The sequence below is a fragment of the Lynx canadensis genome, chromosome F2 (genome assembly GCF_007474595.2).
Source record: "Lynx canadensis isolate LIC74 chromosome F2, mLynCan4.pri.v2, whole genome shotgun sequence".
NCBI classification, from domain to species: domain Eukaryota; kingdom Metazoa; phylum Chordata; class Mammalia; order Carnivora; family Felidae; genus Lynx; species Lynx canadensis.
Window position 1 is genome coordinate 35752966 of NC_044320.2, and position 21114 is coordinate 35774079.

A 21114-nucleotide genomic window follows, 5' to 3' on the forward strand; every position below is an offset into this window, starting at 1 on the left:
CAGTGTATCATACACATGTAGACAGACAGATGGACAGGCTCTATCTTCCCAATACCAGTATTTAATCACTTTACTGAGCTGACACTGAGTGTTCAATGGTGACTCAACACAGTACCAGGCACTATAGTCTTGAAGGCGTGTGTATGTTGGGAGAGTGGAGGTAGGAGTTATTAGCAAAGAAGTAAGCTCACAGTTCAGCTGGTAAGTTTTGTCCAGCACACTGAATACAATCACAGAGTAACCTACATCTATGTCCATGGCAGAGCAGACATCAAGTTCTTTCTTGAGTGGTGCAGGAGAGGTGTTTGCTACCCAGGGAACGAGCTGGTAACATTTGCCTTTAGTGCCCTTTCAACATCCCCTTCTCTTTTGCTGCTTCTGGCTGATCAGAGGCCCCCCACTGTGTTTCCTAGAATTTGAGTCCCCCATATTAACCCGTGCACCCCTTTAGCAGAGCTCCGAGAAGTGTGGGGATGGAGGACCCTGAGGAAAAAAGGTAGAGCATACTAAGTTGGTAGACCAGAAACCCCACTCGGTGAATGTTTACTTGTAAGAATAGAGCCCCAGTGAATCTCTATGGGAGACCTTTTAGAAGGAGTTGGCTGTGGTCACCAGGGCGGGGGGGAGGGGGTGGGTGCTGTTCAGATCTTACCTTTTGAGAGCCCTGCTAGCTGATTGACAGGCTCTGGCTGCAATCTTTGGAACCACCTTAGCATTTACTCTGAGGCCACATTCTCTGGGGCTGCTCCCAGTGACCGCACACGGTGGAGTGTTAGAACTGGGCCATTCCTGCCCCACAGATTCTTCCTGCAGGTGGCCTATACTCGAGGACTCCTCAGGGGCCTGGGTGAGGCAGTCTGAAGCTCATCTTACCCAAGCGTCCTTCCCTCCTTCCCTCCCCCCTTCTCTCTTCCCTCTTTCTTTCCTTCCTTCCTTTCTTTCCTTTCACAGGGGTTAGTCCACACGCTCTCCCTATCTCTCCCTGCTCACTACCCCTTTAGCCTTCACATGAGTTTCCCCAATAAATCTCTTGAATGTCTAATCCCATCCTGGCTTCTGCTTCTTGGACGACCTGAACTGACACAGTGACCATCCCTTACCCATTCCTGTTGACCCTCAGTTCCATGGGCTCAGACACTCGAGTTGGCAGCCTTCCCAAAGTGAGTTTCACATTGGTGACTTTTCATTACTTTGTACAAGAGCTCAGGGTAGGAGGGGTTATATTATGCCTTAGAACTGGGGTGATGACAGAACCCTGGCTCTCCCAGGATGAGCCCTTATTACTGTGCTGATGCCAGGCCACTATCACTTTGCACCTACATCACTGCCTCGGAGGGCAGACTACATCTAACCTGCCTCTTTGTCCCTAGCATGGGGCAAAGTAACGAACTGAATTAGCACAGAGTGAAAGGCAAGAGCCGGGACGGGACCCTGTGGCCCTGACAACTGGTCATCCTCACCTACCTGACCAGAGTTCCATATGGGGCGGGGGGGGGGGGGGGGATGGCGAGGCACACCCAGCACCTTGGCTGCCACCGGCCAAGGGAGGGACTGCCTCAGGACAGATGTGGAGACCAGCTACATCCTTTACAGGACCTACTCAGACCTGTGGGTCCACTTGACCACCCATGGAGGCCGTGGAACATGGATCATGGCAAAAAGGCCTTGTGGCCCATTGCTAATCCCTCCAGAAGCCTCCTCCCTCAGTTCCTCCCCCAGCCTCCTCTCCCCTGCCCTCTGGTCCTGGCATTAGCGGCTGCTGGGAGTGCCACTGGGGTTGCAGCCATCAGAGAAGACTTTCTTGAGGCAAATTTTTAGCCAAGATTTGAAAGCTGTGTATGTAGACAGTGTGAAACGCAGAAGGATGTAGAAATGCTGGTCCACAGGAGAGCTAGCCCAGGGACGTGTGCCCTCGGGAGCGATGGACTAGGCGACACCAGGGACTACGAGGGACAGTATCGGCCGGTGACTTCTCTCACGTCATCTGTGGTCAGACCACTGACTGAAGGTTTTGCCGCGTGGATGTCGCACACACAGATTTCTTCCGTAGAAGTTTGTGGTGTCTTTTCCGTGTGAGTTAACAAATGCTGAGTCGACAAGACGCTGCGAGTGAAATCTTCCTCCAAGTCATCACATTCAAAGGGGTCCTCTGGAGAATGAGACTTCTGCTTGGGGGAAAGAGATGAAAGCCCCTGGCCTCCCATCCTCCCTTCAGAGCTGAACCGGAAGCGCTGGTATCCCTCACTCACGCTGCCCCCTCCCTCCGACTTGCAAAGACCACCAATGATTATTTTAGGCCTCGCCATCTTGTGGCTTTGGGTCGTTCCAGGCGAGACTGGAGAGAAGCTAAAGCGAGAGCTGTATGCTGCTCTTTATTTTCAAGAGGGCTCATCATGTGACATCTCCCAGGCTGTGAGCATCCGGGTGACTCCAGATAAATAGAAACATTTGCGCTTAAAACATATATTCGGGTATCTAGGGTGTGTATATTTCACTGTCAGGAAACAGAAAAACAAATCAGCATAGGTCTCTTCATCAGATTTAGTTGATTGATGCCTAAGAACTGTAAAACCCTACAAGCTTCAAAGTATTAAGGCTTTCTAGAATAAATAACGTAGCTTCATTACTTACCTTACTGTGAAAGAAGAAAAGAAATGCTGCTTGTTCAGAGGCTCTCTGGAGTTGAGCGTGGATGACGGCTGAACAGCATGGTGGCCCAGCGGGGAGGCAGGCAGAGGAAGCGCTAACGAACACTGGAATCCTGAGTCCGGCTGTTTGCCTCTGAGCTGACAGATCCTAGTGACCTGGGAGTTTGGGGGCAAGAGACCATCATGATGGGACTGGAGTTTTAGCCATGTGGTTTCAGCCTCTGTAGGGGCTGGTACAAATGAACTAAAGAGCCAGAAAGTTCCTGTGATAACTTACATGGGGATGAGCGTGAGCGAGGCGGTGAGGAAGGTAAAAGCGTGTGGACAGGACCTACTCTCCCTGCCTTGGGGAGCCGGCCAAGAACAACCACCCTGGTGGCCCATCGCGGCACAGTGAAGGCGTCTTGATTTCTTCAGCCCTCTTCTCCCGTAACCATGGTGTGGAGCACAAGGCAGAGGACGTGCCTGCTGTGTTGAAGTCTAGGACCCGAAGGTGTCCAAAGGGGGCCTAGAATCTTCCCAAGGCCACACCGCGGCTTCTTTCCAACAAGGCAAAGAAGCCCCAACACCCACCTCACAGAAAGCACCAGACACTGTCATTTACTCTGACGTTATGAATATTTATTTTTTTCTCTTAAAAATGTACAAAAAATAAAATAACTGTATTTATAGTTTATAGATTCCCCTTCTCCCATTTACAAAACTATTAAGTTACATTTGCCTTTTTCTTTTGTTTAAAACACGAGAGCAAATTGTCCATCTTTCAATCTCCCTTGCTTGTTTTTAAGAAAGGGCCGTTCACAGAATTTGGCACAAACCCTCTGTTTCTGTTGCATTTTCCTAATTTTAAATAAGAAGGAAAATAAATGTTTGATTCATTTCACGCCTCGTAAGTTTCTGGGCTGGGACGTGCCTTAGTCTTTCAGGATCCAAGTCCAAGATGACATCTGACTGCGTTTTTCTGTTGGTTCCAATCTCCAGACACCCATTAAGTCTAAGCAGTGTGGGTATGTGTAAGAAAAATACTTGTTTTACGTGTCCCTCATCTTACATGGATTTTTTTCAGAGAAGCATATTTGTTTAAGTGTAATAAATTGAAGGGACAAGAGAAGAGGCAAGTCTTCCTATCTTTCTAGAGTGTTTCTGCTCAGAAAATTGTGCTCATCAAAGCCCTGCTGACATACATCCAAGCTAGACCACGGACACTGAGAATGCAGAGGGGGCAGGAGAAGGATGGGGGGCAGATCAGATGGGAGGTGATGCTCTCCCTGCACCACCCTTCGGTGGCACTGGCCTCACATTCTTTGTTCTGGTAGGTGGGGGTCACCACGGTGATGGCTCAGGGACTGGAAACAAATGCAAAGGCGTCTCTGATCATCCTCTGCCTTGGGGAAGACCAGCAAACATCTCCCCAAAGAGACTAGAGAAAAAAGGGTAGGGTAACTTGTGTCAGACGCCCCAAATCTTATCTTTTCCCTACTCTGGAGTCTCTGCCCCAGCCCAACAGTATTTGCCGTTTCGTCTGCCAGTCACGTTCCAATCCACCTCTGAGGCAAAGAGCACGCGAAGTGCAGAGTACGTCATAGATTTTCAACACTGAATCTGTCCGTCACAGAACAGAGCTTCATCAGGACCCAGGAGGGTCCCCACGCTGCTGGTCCAGGGCATGGCAGCCAGAGCGGGGGAGGAGGGAACAGATGGGAGCAGAACTGAATCCGGGATGCAAACCTTTGGCACCACAGGAAGGGATAACGTGTCCAGAAGACACAGAAAGGTGCCCCGTTACCATCACCCGGACATCTTCCTCGGCGCGGCACCCGCTCTCTGTTCCATCCAAATCGTCTGTAGCCTCAAGGAGAAACAGCTGGGCTGGAAGCAGCCCTTCTGTCCTGCTCTGGGCGTCAGGGGCAGGTGGGGTGCAAGGCAGGGAGCCCTTGGAGAGAGAGCTCCCTGGGTGAGACGTCAAAGTGCTTTACAAATAAATCTGGGCCCTTACATGGAACCTGCCCTAGTGCAGGACCTGGGGCTGGGGACGTGTCTGGCTACCTGAAGGCCAGTGCTTCAACCCACAAGGGCGAACGCAAACCCCCAGGCCACCTACCTGTCCCTTCAGAGAGAACAGCGGCCCAGGACGGTTCATGATTTCGCGAGTGTTTAGGGAAGCATTTTTTCTACTCTTCGTCTCCCAGAGCATGTACGGGAGGACCAGGCCTCCTCTCTCCCAGTCCTCCTCCAGGGGCTGCCCTTCGGAAGAGCCAGGAGGCTCTGGGGGCACCCCCTCCCCCCGTCCCCCCGAATCCAGCAGCCCGGAGCAGAGGTGGCCACGGGAAGCAGCCCCCCGGCCTGTGAATTCGGAGCCAAGCTGTTGGCATCACTCTCAGAACCGCAGCTGGGCTTTTGGGGGAGCCACGTGAGATGAAAGACGCACTTGTCAACTGTCAGGCGCTGCACAGAGGCCGGGTCCTCATGATCACCAAGTTCTGCAGTGGCCCCAGCACGGGGCCCAGCCGCAAGCCCCCTGCGGTCTCTCCGGAAAGCTCACCGAAGCTGGAGGAGCTGGGGCCTCAGACAATCCGACCTTTCCCGCTGACGAGACCGTTCAGAGAGTGAGAGAGGCCGGAAAGCACATCACCGGCAGGCAAGCGTGGCGGCCCACAGGGCGGGCGTGCCTGCTGGCACCCCTGCAGTCGCCGGACAGCCCGAAGGCCGCTTCCCTGTCCCGGCGCGTCCCCTGCAAACCTCTCGCAGAAAGCGGAGCCTCAGCTACGCGTCTCCCCTAGGCCAGCGGCAGTAAACATGCCCACGTACCGCAGGTAAAATATATTATTGCCATATTATAAACACTATGTACATAATAGCCAGGCATACCTTCTGGGTTACTAATTACACGGTAGCCGAATGTCTTCCTGTACAAGGCCTGGCGGCCACTCGCTGGAAACCCCCAGACGTGTTTAGCAGGACGGCCTTCCCCAGAGACACCTGAAGGCTTGTGACCAGGACGCGGGTGTCCACCTCCGACCCCGCCCGACGGCGGCAGCGGGCGGCAGCTCGTTCTGACCAGCCGCTCAGGGCAAGCGGAGGTGAGGCGTTCTCGGGCTCTTCGGGGTGAACAGATTGGCTGTGTTTCCCTTGAAAGGTGAGGGGGGGCTCTGGACGGTCTCACCTGGGGCCAGCAGTGTCCTGCAGAGTCCTGGCAGGCCTGGACCCCGGGGCTCCAGAAACAGGTGGACAATAAATAAGTGTCTGACAGGCCCAGCGCGCCTTCCTGAGGGGCTCAGGATTTAGCTCCAGCAGGAGCCAGGGGATGGGCCAGACACACTGATAAGGGACGGGGCTCTGTGCCTCGCCCGGCTCCCAGCACAGTCTGTAACAGCGGTTGGGGGGGTGGGGGGTGGGGGGGGGCAGGGCTCTGGGCTCTGGGCCGGGGCTTCCACCTCTCCCAGGGAGGAATGCACCGAGGGCCCCTGCTGAGGGGACACCGAGACCAGGGCTCAGATTTCCATGAGCGTGATCTTGAAGCCTTCCACCATGCTCTCCATGTTGAGAATGAAGGTGTCCTCATTCGAGTAGTGCTCAATGATGTTGTCGTCCATGTTCACCAAGATGCTGCCGGGGAGGAGGGTGGGGGGGTAAGAAACAAAGATGCCATCAACAGCAAGCGGTGGGCAAGGGCCGACCCAGGTTGGGGGCTCCCCTAGCCATTCTTTGGCAAGGGAGGCTGGGAAGGGTGGAGGAGAGAGGAGGTAAGGCAGGAAAAGAAGACCCTCATAATATTTTCTTCCCGCAGAAACCAGTCTGAAGAACCCAAAGCCTCGACTGGTCAGAACTAACCTCACGACTCCTTATTAAACAGGTCTCCGGAGGCATTCAACCCAACCCTCTTGCTTTATAGATTAGAAAACTATGGCTCAGAGAGATGAGCTGGAAATCAAACAGTAAGCTAGTGACAGAGCCGGGTCCTACATGTGTCCCCCGTTTGCATTAAACCATACTGCCTCTTGAAAATACACTTTAAAAAAGTACTCCAGGGGCACCTGGGTGGCTCAGTCAGTTAAGCATCCAACTCTTGATTTCCGCTCAGGTCATGATCTCATGGTTCGTGAGTTCGAGCCCCACATCGGGGCTCGGTGCTGACAGGGCGGAGACTGCTTGGGATTCTCTCTCTTTCTGTTCCTCCCCTGCTTGTGGTCTCTCTCTCTCAAAAAAAAAAAAAAAAAAAAAAAAAGTACTCCATAGTCAGAGGAAGAGGAAGATGAAGAACTGTGGCTACCCCACTGAGAATGTAATGTGTTTCAGGGTTTCAGAGACCTTGTGTTTACTCTTCACAGCAGTCTTGAAGGTAGGCCTGACCATCACCACCTTGCAAATGAGAAAATTGAGTGCAGGGAAGGTCAATCAGCTCCCCAAGGTCATCCAGCTGGTTCGTGGCTGAGCTAGATCGGAAATTGGCTTTGCCTGGCTCTGAAGCTCGCCCTTCACCACGTGTGACCTATGGTCAACTATCCCAAGTGGATTTAGTTTTAAGAGAACCAACAACCTCCAGGGTCTCTCCCTCATTTGGAAATCAGACAGATCTCAGTTTGCCATTGAAGAACTGACTCATTTGACAGCTATGTGTCATCTGGCAAGTTTAGGAGCCTCAGTTTATTCTTCTGCAAAAATAAGGAAAACAACTCCTCTCTAGACGGTTGTCGTAAGGATTAAAGTTTTTAGCGCAGGGCTTAACATGGCGCTCGATGGAAGTGAAACATTATCGCCATCAGACTGTACGTCTGCACTGAGGATTTCTGCTCGGCAGTAAGACCTTGAGACACCACTCAAATCTCATCCTCAAAGGAATACACTCAGCCTATTGCACGGGCTGTGAGGAAAACTGTAACATACAGTTAAGGGAGCATCCCAACAGGGAGCCAGTGGAAAAGGTCTCCCATTTGACTCCTGCTCTACCAAGAGACCCTTCACTCAGAAAGCCTGAGCATCTCAGCAAATCAATCTCCTTTATGACAGAGGCTCAGAGAAGAGTTTAAAGACCCGTTTTCTTTAGGAAAAAGTTATTTTCTGTAGGAAAATAACTCCAGAAGCTGACTCGGTGGAAACGCTCTCCTGGGACTAAATCCAGCTCCCGCAGCCTCTACTCTTAGACCCTCATACGCAGGAAGCCCTAGGAAGGCTGGGGGGTGGTAGCGTGGGGAGGAATAACAGAGCAATGTATATAAAGCACTTGCAGGGGGCCCAGAACCTACTGAACGCCTCATAAATGAGTTATTGTTCTTTACGCTGAGAATAAGCAGGTCCAACGGTCATTTAGATCATTTTGTTAATATTCACCTCAGAAGAATTCGCTATACCCTGAGCGCTTCTGGTTCTTCATGTGTCACCCTGAAACCAACCCCAGAGTAGCATGTGATTCTTTACACACTCCACACTTGGCAGAGCTGACTTTGCCACTCTCCCCAGTGTCCTCACCCCTTCCAGACCTTTCTATCCCACCACTCTGACATTGCAATAGGACATCTCAGGCGGCATCATGACAATGCACTGTCTCCCTCCCTCCCTATCTTATTAAAGATCTTCAAAATGCACTGCGTTTGCAAGCTGCTCAGCAATCCTTTGTAAGGATGACACACAGTTTTTATAAAAGGTGGAAACAGAACTAACAAAAGGCAGACACCTTTTTTTTTTTTTTTAAAGGGACTATGTAGACTTCTCTGATTTGGAAGTCAGTTTAAGTTGTTTCTTTCTTACCCTTTTTTGCTTTTCTTGTAAAGCTTTGCGATCTTCTCCACAGGCAATCCGTATTTCTCAGATATCTGTAACACCAATAACAGAAAGGCAGATGAGCATGGAAGGGGAGGCTAAGCAGAGGCAAGAGAGAAACCTCCGCTCTCAGTCTCGTGGAGATTCTCCTGGGTGCCCGTATCCTTCACTCAGGAGTCAAGCTCCCAATATGCCTCAGCTGCAAGGCTCTCCCGTGCCTAAACCTTGAGTCATTCAACGAAAGATTCAGCCACGTGGTAATTTAATCTACAATAAAGGTATCATCTCAGATTAGCCGGAAAGAAAATGGACCCCGGCCCCCATGTTGGGTTAAATAAGTAGCCATATAGAAAAAATTCAACAAGTTAAGCTGGATCCCTTCTCTACTTCTGACATCAGAATAAATTTCAGATAGAGCAAAGATTTACACGTGAAGGCTGAAACCATAAAAGTATAAGAAGAAACCATGGGTCAGTTCTTTGTATTGATGTCATCTTCAAGGAGGGAAGATCATTCCAATGAAGACACGAAACCTGAAGAAACAAGGTCAAAAGGTTGACCAAACAACAGAGAATTACAAATACCGGTAGAGCAAAATCCTCCATAAGAAGCGGAAGACAGACAATATACTATGAAACTTTCTTGTCAATGGGAAAAGGAAGAACCCAGCGTGAAGAAGTAACTCCCAGAGAAAAGCACGAGAGGACAGTAAGTGCATGAAGAAACGTACCACCTCACTCCTCACTTTAAAATTTCAAATTAAACCAGTAGGATGTTACTTTTATGTTATCAGGCTCACGGAAACTAGAAGAATGATAATATGATAATATGTCAGCTAGAGCGTGAAAAACGTCAAATCTCGTATTCCATAGGTGGAGAATAACAAGCTCGAGCTTTTTGGAGGGAAATTTAGGAAAAGCTCTTAAAATTTAAAAAGCATATTCCCACATATTCCACCGCTAGTAACTTGGTCTACGGAAATACGCCCAGACGTACGCAAAGCTTTTCAAAGCATCGTTGTTCATAATAGAGAAAACCGAATATAACAAGCACTCATTAAGCATGTTTTGGTATCTTCACAGTCGAAAGCCACCCAGTCATTTAAAAATGTGACAAGCCTATATGAAAAATAAAGTCCTTAACACACGAAGGGGAAAAAGCCAACAACTTGCAAAACAGTATATATGGTGTGACCCCTATTCATGTTTTTAAAGAAATAAGTATGTAAGGAAATAGAAAATATGTGAAGGACCTGCCAATCTATTAATCTATTAACAGCGGCTACCCTGAGAGAATGGACAGAAACGAGACTCTTTTACTTTTCACTTTGTACCATTCTGTAGTGGCTTGCCCTCCCCCCGTCCTCCTTTTGACAACGATTGTGATTCACTTTTACAAATATAAAGCAATCATAGTTTGGAGATGGCTTCTGGAGAGACCTACCCTCAATGTCTGTCATGCCTTCTCTGTCCCAAATCCGATCCACCAGCCTCTTCTGAGCCCAGCGGCTGGGGGGGACTCACAGCCAGCTAGGATAAGTGAGTTCTGGGACAGGGGCAGCTGGGCAGTAGAACAGGGGCTCTGAAAAGAGGCGGAGGAGCCCTAGGGCACAGGCAGACAGCTCTGGATCCCCGGAAGAGCTTATCCCACGTACAAGCACACATTCCCACCTTACCCCTCCACTTGCACAGGAAGGACTCCTCACCCCCAGAATAAGCCCAGAGGAGCAGAAAAGAAGGCTGAGAGGGCAACAGGAGCCTGGGGAACCAGCAGCCTGCCTTCCACTCGTCACTGCTCCATCACTGATGGGACCGCCCTGTGCCCACAGCAGAGCCTAAATGTGCCCAGTATGTAAAATGACATGGCCTGGGGGCAGCGGAGAGGATGAACGGTGCTTGTGTTGTAGGCATCCATTTGAACAGAACATTAAAAAAAAACACTTATGAAGATTGCACATACATGCAAAATTCTGATCCAAAAATACAATTACTGAACTAAACACATTCTAAAGTTCAGTAAATGAACTGAAAGACTGGTAGTCAATACAGCAAACCAATAGTATTAGGAAAGATCAATTAGAAAAACAAGTTCAAAAGCAGAGCAAAGACATGGAGCATAGAGGAACTCGTGAACAAAAAAGGCAGCTTTAAAAAACAAAAGCGAACAGAGAGATTTGAAGAACAGAGGTAGGCCACAGAAGATGTGACTATCCAGGGTCCCAGACAGAGAAAAAGGAACTGATGGAGAAGAGGAAATAATTAAACAAATAATAGAAGAAAGACCCAGGTTTTTGGACAAAGCGGGGGGCTCCTGAATCCCGGGAGAGATCAACGAGGAAAGACACGCATCTGGCCATTCTGAACAAAGTGCCGGATCTCCAAAGGGTAATAAAAACATTCTGAAACCTTCCAGAACAAGTTACCACCACCACCCCCCTCCAAAAAAAGGAACAGAAGAATAAACCTGGCTTCGGTCTTCCCATCTGCAACATTAGAAACCAAAGGATAGCAGAGTAACCTCTCTAGACTACTGAAAAAAAGAACTTCACCCCAAGAACCTTGTACACCAATAAGCTATGCCTCAGGCATCAGGGTGAAAAAAAAATGGTATCGAGGAAATGCAAAAGTTCAGAGAACATTTCACCCAAATGAAATGTTCACTCCAGGAGGAACATACTCACAAAAGAACGTTATCTAAACAGAAAATGCATCAGAAGAGAGGTTTCGGCCAGGCGAAGGGGGAAGACAACAAACCACTAGCATTGTGCCATAAATAAATTTTTAAATGTATACAAACACCCTCTCTTCATCTATCTATATTATATTGATATATACTTAACTACAGATAGACAGTTATCTATCAGGATGTAACTGTGTGTGGCTGTTTACATAGTTAGATGGAATGGGGGTGCAAAATAAGGGCCAAATAAAGATTCTCGAAGTAAAAAGGACACACTAAGGGAGCAAATCTCATCGTTTGTTAGAGTGAAAGCATCAAACTATCTCAGCAACACCAAGAAGTCGGGAGTCTGTGGGGATGGAGGGGTGAGCACCCCCGACGCACTCCGGCTAAGCAAGAGAAGGCGGCAGGAAAGGGAGAAACCAAAGCTCTCACGGCCTCGCCTCGTGCTGGGGGGAGCTACACAGCGTTGGTGCAAAACATAGCTGGAATTTCATCTTCCAATCACAGAGAAATGAGGAGGGACCGAAATAACTGAGGAAACGTAAACAGTAACTTTCCAGAAAAGGTGGGAAACAGCAAGTTAATAAGTCTGCCAAGCAGAAGAGACAGCAAGAGGAAACTGCAAAGTAAAATCAATAATAAAGAAAAATACAGACGACAGAAAATCCAGTCTATCCGTCATTATACCAAATGAGAACAAACTGCCTTTTTCCATCGAAAGCCAGAGTGTCAGCGTAGGGAAAAAAAGAAAAGTTAAAAGAAGGACGAGAAAGAAAGAGAACCAGCTGGATGTTTAGCAGAAAAACACCAGAGGCAAAGGCTAAAGAGGGGATGGCTGGAGGGCTAGCAAACAAAGGAGAGCAGGGGTGAGGACATTTGTAGACAACAAGGTGAGCGTTAGGGTTGATGAGGTTACACAGGATATTATGCAATGATAAAAAACACAGTGTAGGAAAAGGTGTAGCAATCTTAAACTTGAGGCCTCCAACAGCACAGCACTTGAGCACCAAGTACAAGATGGTGGGCAGATTTGAAAGAAAAACAAGTATCGTGGGACACTTCACCACACGAACAAGCACAGTACTGTAGGAGGACAGCAGTCGCCCATACTCCCGGTTTGCTTTTAGAGTTGGACACACCTAAGGCAAGTAAGAACAAAGGAATAATATCGTCGCTATGCTAGATTTAATATTTCATACACACACACACACGTCTCCTAAAGAGAATCTATCATGTGTTGGGTCACAAAGATAAGCCAAATTACATCAGAATTCATTAGAAATGCAAAACTCAAAGTTGCCACACATGCTTAATTATTTGGAAGTAGGGCAGTCCCCTTTTATCCATAAGGATACACTCCAAGATCCCAGTGAATGCCTGAAACCTCAGACAGTAACAAACCCTGTATGTATACACACACACACACACACACACACACACAATGTTTTTTTTCGTACACATACATACCTATGAGAAAGTTTAATCTATAAATTAGGCAGAGATTGATAACTAATAATAAAACAGAAAAATTATTACAATATGCTGTAATAAAACTTATGTGCATGTGGTCTCTCTCCAAAATATCTTACTGTATTGGACACACCCTTCTTTTTGTGATAACGTGAGCTGATAAGATGCCTATGTGACGAGATGAAGCGACATGAATGAGCTGAGCGTCAGGCTATTGACCTTCCAAAGATCATCAGGGGATCATCTGCTTCTGGACTACGTGTGACCACAGGTAAGTGACACCGCGTAAAAACGAAACTGGGAATAAGGGGGCCCCGGAACCCTGGCTGTGTAACAGCTCAGCACCCCTTCCTCAGACTCTCCAGTTCCTTTAGCAACCGTCTGGGGAAGATGCTATGTTATAGCTATCTAAAGAAGCTCTAACAGCAGCAAGTTTCTTTGAGCATCGTCATGCTATTTCCAAAGCGGTGAGATAGTCTGAATAAGGTAGGATGGGCACAGATTTTGTCACGCCTCCCCAGGCTCAATACCGTTGCCCTTTGGGAGAATTTCTACTTCCTTCCTCTCGTCTTCCCAAGCCCGGCACCTGCGCTATCTGCCGGGTCCTGGCGTCCACACTTGCACATGCCAACCGAGAAAGAAATGCTGACGTGCGCTGGTTCGCACCCAGAGCAGAGTGCTGCGAGTGGAGCCTTGCTGAGGGATGGAGGTGTGGCCGTTGCTCAGGAGTGAGCTCACCGTGGCCCCCACCCCGTGGGGCTCCAAACCCACCCAGTCAACAGAGCTGGTGCACAGAACCAATGCTGGAGGGGCGGGTCCCCTGGGGATCGTTCCTGGAGCCGCCACTCCCTGAGCACTTCCGGGTTGGTCTCAGCCAGCGCTCCCTAACCTGGGGTCTGCAGATGCCCAGAGGACGCACATGAACTGAGGGGGGGGGGAAGTGTACATCTTTATTTTCGCTAACCTTGGAGTTTAATTTAACCTTCCCTTCAGTCAGGAACATACAATAGTCTTAGCGGTAACTGAGTTTTGTTACCAATGGAAGTCACAGATATTCTCATGTCATATTAGAATTACGGCACAGATCTCGAAATATCAATTACGTTCATCCATCAGACTTTAAAAGTACAGTAGTTAGGAGTCCCACCCATAGATCATGTTAGTGCATGAATAAGGAGCGCATATATTCCCGTAGCACAAATATTTTTCATTAAGGACCTCAATGTGATCGATAGAATTGGTTTCCTTTGTAATCCTGTGTTTTTTATTTTGTACATTGAAAAACTTTATTCAGAGCAGGGTCCATAGACTTCATCACACTACCAAAGACGTGCCACAGCACAAAAAGGGAAGAATTTCTGATCAGCATTCCCTACGTGAGAACTTGCTGTCGGCTGGACCATGTGTTATTTGTACCTGATTATTATTCTGACTCGCTTGGCCTGAAAGGGTTTGTTTTTTTTTAACTTTGGTTGGTGTCGTTTGGAACTTCTTTTTAAAATAAAATAGGGACATGCTTCTACCCAACGCCATCAGACTCCTATCTGTAAGTTCCTCTCTTGTGAAAGAAAAGTGATTCTGATTCTTGGTCTTTTCAGAGGTTTGACTCCCAATGCCCCAGAGCAGGAATGCAAGTACCTTGGCTCACAAATCAGTGGATAACGATCAGAACTAGGCAATTTGCATAAAGCCAGCACAATTCCAGTCTGGACTTGGGTCTGCTGGGAGTGGTGGCAGCAGCTAGCATTTATTGAGTAGTTACTAAGTGCCTATCATAGGGGCACATAACACTCTGATCCAACAGACGCATCATTACAGTAAATAGGTACCTTTCTGAGCCCTGTTGGTCAGGTGAGGCAACTCGAGCTGACAGTCATTAAATAATCTGCCCTGCTAATAAGTGGCAGAGACGGGTTTCAAAGGTAAGAATCTGGCAGTCTGGTTTCAGATTCTGAACTCTTAGAGAAAATGGGCATACGTGAGACTGAAGGGCAAATGTCTGCCCTCCACACAACTGTCACAGGCAGAGGGAGTGGCAGCTTGATAATACGCCACAGTGACACAGCGTCCTCTGCCTCCATGCCAGGCGAGGAAGCGTGTTTTGGCAAATTCAGAAACCCTGGAAAGAAGTGGGACTGTGCAAGATATCATGTGGAAGAAGCTGGCCATCTGTCAGTGGGTTATAGAAGCATTGATTCCTTCTGCCCAGGCCCTGGATGATATCACCCCTAAACCCTGCTCTCTATGCAAGGAAAAGACGTGCTGCACGATTGTTCTCTTGAAGGCAGCACTTAGTAAGAGTGCTTGCTTTTTAATCTGTGCTTTTCAATTTACCTGCAACAGTGATCCACTTCTTTTTTTCTTAATTTTATTCTTTTAATGTTTGTTTATTTTTGAGAGAGAGAGAGAGAGAGAGCATGAGTGAGGGAGGGGCACAGGGAGGGGGAAACACAGAATCCAAAGCAGGCTCCAGGCTCCAAGCTGCCAGCACAGAGCCTGACGTGGGGCTCAAAATCACGAGCCGTGAGATCGTGACCTGAGCCAAAGTTGGACGCTTAACCTACTGAGCCACCTGGGAGCCCCCACGATGATCCACTTCTATGATTTTTAAAAACCCATCATTAATATTTTTAAAGACCCCAAAGACTTCCTTTACACCCAGGAGGATTCTAGATCTTGGACATATCTCATCAATGTGTTACTGGTTGGTTGCCTGATGAGCTGTAATTTTTAGACTTTTACTTTGTAGAGTATTATCTTTGCCCAGAAACCTCAGGTATGTGACAGACAGAACTTAGAGACTCCCACTGATTTCCACCAATGTAGGACTCAGTCTGCCTTGTCTAGAGACATCCAACAGGACAGCCTGCTCTGGAAGGCAGTGGCTTCTATTTGGGGTTATAAACTATTCAGTGTGGGTTCTAAGAAACACATTTAAAAAGGAGGAGACTCTGGCTTGCAAACACTTCCTCGGTGGCTGCATTCGACCTATCAAGAGAATCGGGAAGCAGTGGCGTTTATCGCCATGCGTGAACAACTCAGTTGAATTGAAGAGGGTGCCACCAGGTCCACTGAACAACCCCTTCCCTTGTGTGCATCAGCCAACTGAACAACAGAGAACATCCCTACCCCTTTCTCTAGCCCCTTTGGCTTGGAGGAATTTCAATCCACCTCCCTACCCTGTAGTACTTACAGTTATGCTCTATCTATCTATCTATCTATCTATCTATCTATCTAATCTATCATCTATCTATAGAGTATTTCTATGTGTTACTTTTAGGTGCCATGTATGTGGCCTCATTTAATCTTCAGCACAACTCTACATCTCATTTTATATCATTATCCTTATAACGATGGCCCACGTTATTATTCTTATTTCAGAAATTATGAAACTGGGGTACAGAGAAGTTGAGTAACTTGCCCAAAGTCACATCACTCAAATGTGTCAGGGCCAGGATTTGAACCTGACAGTGTGGGGTCAACCCCTACACATAGTACTTTTGCTTGATGGTTTATTATTGCCTCCTTTTCTTTCCTTCAGTTGTTGTGAGCTGTGACTTGGAAAGTTTATTCTTCTGGAAGTAGCTTTTCATGTGTGGACATCTAATTGGATGTAAGACACTCAAGGGCTTAAGTCGGCGTCACCACTCTGTGGAGCTATCAGCCCTCGGGAGACCCCCTTTCTGGGCCTCAGTCTCCACCTCTGTAAGATGGTGATGATGCCAAGTTCCCAGGGGGTATTGCAAGGACCAAATAAAGCAATGCATGTGAAACCATGCCACCCACAGCACTCAGCATGATGGCCTGTATATAGCAGGCGCTCAGTTCAGTCAAATATTTATGCTCAAGGATCTGGGGATACACAGAAGACACAAAGTCCCTGTGCTCGTGAGCTTTACACTCTACTGGGGAGGAGAAAAAAAATAAACGTCTAGCAAATGTTAAATACGTCAAATATGGAGTAAAACAATGCACGGTAAGGGAACAGCGATAGAAAAGCCATTTCTGTAGGAGGTATGGCCAGGCCCATCTCAGCAAGGGCCATGTAAGCAGAGACCCGAGGGATATAAGAGAGTGAGCCTTCAGATCATGATCTCACGGTCTTTTGAGTTCGAGCCCCACGTGGGCTCTGCACTGACAGCAGGAAGCCTGCTTGAGATCCTCCTTCTTTCTCTGTTCTTCCCCCGGTCACACTGTCTCTCAAAATAAATAAATGAACTTAAAAAAAAAGAGAGTGAGTGAGCGTTGTCCACACGAAGAACACTCCTGACAGAAGGAGAAACAGGTGCAAAGGCCCTGAGGTATGAGTAGGCCTTAGGGGACTCAGAGACCAGCAAGGAGGCTACGCAGCTGAAGATTCATTTGTAGGATTACTAAGTAAAATCACTTGGAAAAACCAAAGAACTTTAAAAACTCATGTCAACTCCACTACCACCATCATCATCATCACAAAATCTCTGTCTGTAATCAGGTTTAAAACCTAATTGTAAGAATAAAGAAGCCTGGGGCGCCTGGGTGGCTCAGTCGGTTAAGCGTCCGACTTTAGCTCAGGTCACGATCTCGCGGTCCGTGAGTTCGAGCCCCGCGTCGGGCTCTGGGCTAATGGCTCGGAGCCTGGAGCCTGCTTCCGATTCTGTGTCTCCCTCTCTCTCTGCCCCTCTCCCGTTCATGCTCTGTCTCTCTCTGTCTCAAAAATAAATAAATGTTAAAAAAAAATAAAAAATAAAAAAAATAAAAGAATAAAGCAGCCAAAGTGAATCACCGAAGTTACACAGATGGCTTAGTTGACATGATACCAAATATGCAGATGAAAAGAGGAATATTCTATTTTATCCAAATGACACCAAGTGTGGGGGCATTCAGTAACATCTGCTGACAGAGAACTAATTTTTTCTATCCAGGCGTCTACATCTGTATGTGTAATGATATTATGGCATTGAAATGAAGGTGTGGGAGGTTCAGGACGAGTAAAAGAATTATCCGCTCCTGAAGAAAAGCGACCCAATATGACACAGGTTGAACAATAATTCCATTCTTCTTTGTTGTGATCAAGAGTTCTTTCTAAGATAGTGAGAGGTCAAGGGCAGTACAAACAAACAGAACAATTTTCCAAGGTAGGCACTGTCCACAGTTTACAAGGAAGGAAACAAAAGACTCTGAGTGCCATTTGTGACACCACACAGTCATGATAGGCGCCCAGTCACTCATGTTTGCCAATCGTTTTTTCCTCTGCGTGCACTACTCTCCCCCAGACCCCCAGCCAAGCAAAGCAAGGAATGTGTAATGAACTCCCCTGTGAGATATCAGAAGTTCAACTCTCCTATGGTGGGGGAGGGTTGGCAGAGGTTACTCAGTGGGTGAAAACAAAAGTTCAAATAAAAACTTGCACATGAATGTTCACAGCAGCACTATTCCAAACAGCCAGAGGGTGGAAAAACTCCAAAAATCGATCAGCTGATGAATTTGGAAAAACAAAATATGGTATATCCATACAACAGAATATTATTCGGCCATCAAAAAGAATGGAGTCCTAATTATACTACACCATGTTTGAAACATTATGCTGAGTGTGAGAAACCAGCCACAAAAGACCACATATTGTATGATTCCATTTAGAGATTCCACTATCCTATACATTTTAACGTTTTGCCTCACAACCCAAGATGCTGTTCCAATGTAGCCATTTTGCAGACCCACAAATGAGTTGGGATGGTCCCCTGGCAGTGTCTCCATCACCATAGAAAACCCAGATCCTCTATAACACAGTTGTACTCAAAAAACAAAAACAAAACAAAACAAAGTGGCAGTGAGAAATCATATTCAAAGTAGAGTCATATTAAAGTCATATTCAGATGGATAAAATATAAAATAACTTTTCCTGAGCCCAGGTTCCACCATGATCGACTAATTAGGGATGCGAAGGGAGGGAGGGACTTCAGATATCTCTTACATCTGATATATATACATACATCACCTTAGATAACCTCCGATAGTAACCTCAGATATATACGTGAGGTCATATTTTTATTTTGGATTTCACTATCACAGCTCGCAAGACACTTCCTAATTGTTTTTGTTCTGTGCATATTTGGAAGTTAGACGTATCTAATTTGGTTTCATGCAGAGACCAATGGAAACTCACAGATTAACCTTCCTGTACAGCAATCTTACTCTGATTAGCCTTAAATTGACAGGAATTGGCAGTTTGTCTAAAGTTTCCTTCTCCTTAAGATGCTAAGAGGCCCTGACAGTGATGGAGGTCAGATCAGTGTTTCCCTAAATCTGTTTTTGTTTTTGTTTTTTCTTTATAAAGCTCATTCTGGAGCCATCTGGAAGGCTGCATTTTAATGAACGGACTCCAGCTCAGGAGAACACAAGCAGGTTTCCCAGAGGCTGACGGGTCCCCCTGCTTACCGCTTCCATCAGGCCCTTCACCGTGGGGGATTTCAACATCAAAGCGTCGAACACGTCGTCCGTCTCCTTCCGCACGTACAAAAGCACTGAAAGAGAAGCAGAGGCGAGGCGGTGACCCAGGAGCCCACACAGCTGCCACCACTCCCGGCCACTTCCTGACACACACCTGCCAGAGGCTGACAGTATCTGCGAGGTCGCGGACCCCGGACCCTGATGACCCCTACAAGGGTGACTGATGCACCTCCACAGATGACCAGCAGCCGGGGGGCCAAGGCCCCTCGATGGGGTATACTGACAACTAGGCTACACTTAGCAGGCTGTGATGCTGTCCCACACTATTCACAGTGGATTTCTCCAGGTGGGTCCATGATACATCTCCTTCTGTGACCTCTGACTCCTATGTATTCATCTGATCATTCAACAAATATTGCAAATACCCCTGAGGCTGTGTGCTATGAGCTGAGGTGCAGCCCTGAATTAAGGCATGGTCTGCCCTTAAGGAATCTGTAGTCACTTAGGGAGGCAGGAATTTGAGGCATTCCTCAAATAAGCAGATAGCCATCCGGGGTTGGATGAGTTCAGAAGGAAAAAGACATGAGAGAGTGCTTACAGGGCCTGGGCTTTTCCCGGAGGCGGGGAGGTTGGGGGAGAGGGCAGGGAGAGCAACTCCAGCCAGACAGACCAGCATGTGCAAAGGCCCGGGAGGGAGCCGGTGCCTGTCAGAGGCAAGCCGAGGGAGAAGAGGAGGACGTGGAGTATGACAGGCCTGGCTTTGACCCCAGTTCAGCCTCCTGTGGGGCCCTGCTCACTTAGCCTCTCCAAGCGTTGATTTTCCCTGGAAAACGGGGATAATAATGTTGCCGTGAGACTTAAATAAATAGCACCCACGTGGGGCGCTTAGCACCGTGCCCGGCACCCAGCGAGCACCGGTCCACCCCCGGCACATGCCGCGATGAAGCACCTGTCGCGGTTCTAGTTTCCTCAGTGGAGGTAAGCCCAGCTTTGTGTTCACTTGTCTATAATGGAACGTCCCAGTTTGCTGATGCGCTGACTAGGAGAGATGGTCGGGACCCCAGACACCATCAGAGAGGAGAAGACACTCTGTCACAGCAGACCCTTCCCTACACCCACTACTCTGGGGCATGGCCCAGAAACACTGGGGACCTTATTCCGATGTGACCCTCCACCCCCCTGAGCTGACTGCGCTTTCTCTCTCCTTCTTCCAATGATGTGGTTTCTGGCTCTAACTTCAGATGGAGGGACAAGGCCAAGACTGAAGCCCCCTGCACCTGGCTATTCCAGGAAGAATGTACAGTCAAGAAACCCTGCTGAGGGGCGCCTGGGTGACTCAGTTAAGCGTCCGACTCGATGCCAGCTCAGGTCATGATCTCATGGTTCATGAGTTCAAGCCCCACACCAGAGCTCTGTCTCTCTCTCTCTCTTTGCCCCTCCCACGCACTCTCTCAAAATAAATAAACTTTAAAAAAGAAAAAGAAAAAAGAAACTCTGCTAAGCCTCTGACCATAGTCAAGAGAGCTACAGTCACCACCAGAAAGAATGAAGTTGGAGCCAGAAAATGAAACCCCACTCTAACTCAAACTCCTGCCCCTTCTTCCCACCCCTCCCCAGTCCCCAAGGACGTCATTAAAGCTGCTTGCTTTATAAAGGCAGAGTCTACGTGAATGCACATGGGTTCTGCCTACATTTTCTTTCTGTAGACAGCAGATGTTCAGTTTGTGCACGACAAAAAAGAAAAAAAAAACAACCCTGAAGTATTGCAAAGTTTCTTCTCTTTACCAAGTATAAAAATAAACTACCAATTAAATAAACACATTGAGCGTGTCTCCAAAGATGTCAAAACTTAGTCCTTTGGAAGGAATATTTGATAGTTTCCATTTCAGCTAAAATGATCTGGTAACCTAACGGCAATGTAAGAGGACTCAGCGTCAGCAGTACAATGAGAAACAATTAGACCACAGGTCCCCCCCCCCCCCCCAGGTACAACTAGATGAGGAAAATTCAATTTTAAAATATGGCGGCTGTTACAGCGAACCTTCTATAACTTCTTCCTGCAGCCACCAACAGAAAAATGTACTTTCCAGCAGGCTGACACTAAGGAAACCCCAAACATATTCTATTAAAA

At 47.7% G+C, this 21114-nt stretch overlaps 1 protein-coding gene across 2 annotated transcripts in view; it reads right to left on the reverse strand.

Moving 5' to 3' along the window:
* Positions 1–2984: 2984 nt before the first annotated feature.
* Positions 2985–21114, reverse strand: part of GRHL2 (grainyhead like transcription factor 2) — a 173049-nt gene continuing 154919 nt past the window's right edge. For both annotated transcript variants that reach the window (XM_030303943.2, XM_030303942.2), the window contains exons 14-16: positions 18972–19057; positions 8394–8458; positions 2985–6254 (exon numbers count right to left, since the gene is read on the reverse strand). In XM_030303943.2, the coding sequence (XP_030159803.1) occupies positions 6140–6254; positions 8394–8458; positions 18972–19057 (266 nt within the window). In that variant the 3' untranslated portion in view covers positions 2985–6139. The remainder of the gene's footprint in view (positions 6255–8393; positions 8459–18971; positions 19058–21114) is intronic.